A 2,075-nucleotide genomic window follows, 5' to 3' on the forward strand; every position below is an offset into this window, starting at 1 on the left:
TTTTTTTTTGAGATGGAGTCTCACCCTGTCACCCAGGCTAAAGTGCAATGGCGCAATCTCAGCTCACTGCAACCTCCGCCTCCCAAATTCAAGCAATTCTCCTGCCTCAGCCTCCTCAGTAGCCGGGATTACAGGTGTATGCCACCACGCCTGGCTAATTTTTTTGTATTTTTAGTGTAGACGGAATTTCACCATGTTGACCAGGCTGGTCTTGAACTGCTGACTTCATGATCTGCCCACCTCGGCCTCCCAAAATGTTGGGATTACAGCCGTAAGCCACCCTGCCCCATCAAGGAACCCCCACCTTCTTACAGGAAGCGTGACCTCCACAACAGACCACCCAATAGCACGGATGCCAGTGATCACATCAGACAGGCCGGACTCTAACAAAGTGGCATTCCATTCCTCTCACAGTGATTTAACCAAACCTGGACATCCCCAAAAGACCAAAGGGGTCACTCTGACATTTTCTTCTCACTGAACTGCCAATCTTGTATGATCTGAGGATAGGCCTCCTAAGTCAGCGATCCTCAAACTTTTTGGCACAGGGACCAGCTTTGTGGAAGACAATTTTTCCATGGATGGAGAGGCAGTTTGGGATGAAACTGTTCTACTTCAGATCATCAGGCATGAGTTAGATTCTCTTAAAAAACAAGAAACCTAGATCCCTCACATGCGCAGTTCACAATAGAGTTTGTTCTGTGAGAATCTAATGCCACTGCTGATGTGACAGGAGGCGGAGCTCAGGCGGTAATGCTCATTCGCCTGTGGCTCACCTCCTGCTGCGTGGCCCAGTTCCTAACAGGCCATGGACTTGTACCGGTCCCGTGCCCGACGGTTGAGCACCTCTGTCCTAAGTGACTTACATTAACTATGGCATCAGTCTGGATGTAGTCCATATCTGAATTCTCTATCCCCAGTTCTTTGCCTCCTCGCTGGGTGGTGCTGACAATTCCTGCAGTAGCTGTCTTCTGCAGAGAAAAAGGGCTGCCCAAAGCCACCACAAACTTTCCAGCCCGAAGGTCAGATGATCTGCCCAGCAACAGTACAGGAAGGTCAGCCTGCATGTGGCCAAAGAGGGATGAGGAGGACAGAAAGTATAAAGAAATCAAGATCAGAATTGACCAACGTGTATGTCTAACACATATATGATGCTGCCTCTATCACCTTGGCCCTTACCACCTGAGAAGGACTCACTCACACAGTTTCTATGACTGCCTTCTACTTCTTCCTCAAAGTCCGACTACTACGAAGCTCTCAATTGTTAAGATAACTAGGATCATTTCTAAGATCGAAAATAATTACTTTGTAGAAATTACTATTAGTAAACAGCCAGTGAAGTCACTGATGAACATAAACTGACATTAGCAATTTATTCAGCATCATTCCAGCTCAAATGTTAACAGTCAAAGTGAATAAGCCACAAACAGAAAGGAGATCACCCAGGGCAACGCTTCTCGCACGGTAATGTGCATGCAAATCACCTAGGGATGTTATGTAAATGCAGGTTCTGAGTCAGCGCATCTATCTGGCTGAAGGTTGAGATTCTGAATTTCTAAAAAGCTCTCAGACACCATGTGGATATATCTGGTGTGCAGACCACCAGTACTATGTGTAGCAAGGACTTTAAAGTATTCCTTAGCAGCTTTGAGTCCATTGCAGTAATTTCTGATATCCTAAGACAAGTAGAGAGAGAATTTTCCCGGAAGCAGCATCTGTTGAAGAAGGAGTTGAAGGAGGGGAAAAAAAAGACTGCTTGATAGTTCATAGAAACAGGGGGCCAGGCGCAGTGGCTCACCTCTGTAATCCCAGCACTTTGGGAGGCTGAGGTGGGTGGATCACCTGAGGTCAGGAGTTCAAGACCAGCCTGGCCAACATGATAAAACCCTGTCTTTAAGGCCGGGCGCGGTGGCTCAAGCCTGTAATCCCAGCACTTTGGGAGGCCGAGGCGGGTGGATCACGAGGTCAAGAGATTGAGACCATCCTGGTCAACATGGTGAAACCCTGTCTCTACTAAAAATACAAAACATTAGCTGGGCGTGGTGGCGTGTGCCTGTAATCCCAGCTACTCAGGA

The 2,075-nt window shown here is 47.5% G+C and overlaps 1 protein-coding gene across 1 annotated transcript in view; it reads right to left on the reverse strand.

The window, feature by feature from the left end:
* HTRA4 (HtrA serine peptidase 4) overlaps window positions 1-2,075 on the reverse strand; it is a 12,562-nt gene that overhangs the window by 6,885 nt on the left and 3,602 nt on the right. Inside the window, exon 4 of the mRNA XM_032288142.1 lies at window positions 867-1,061. Within this exon, the coding sequence (XP_032144033.1) occupies window positions 867-1,061 (195 nt within the window). The remainder of the gene's footprint in view (window positions 1-866; window positions 1,062-2,075) is intronic.

The sequence above is a fragment of the Sapajus apella genome, unplaced genomic scaffold (assembly GCF_009761245.1).
Source record: "Sapajus apella isolate SASKATOON/1434 unplaced genomic scaffold, GSC_monkey_1.0 scaffold21, whole genome shotgun sequence".
NCBI lineage: Eukaryota > Metazoa > Chordata > Mammalia > Primates > Cebidae > Sapajus > Sapajus apella.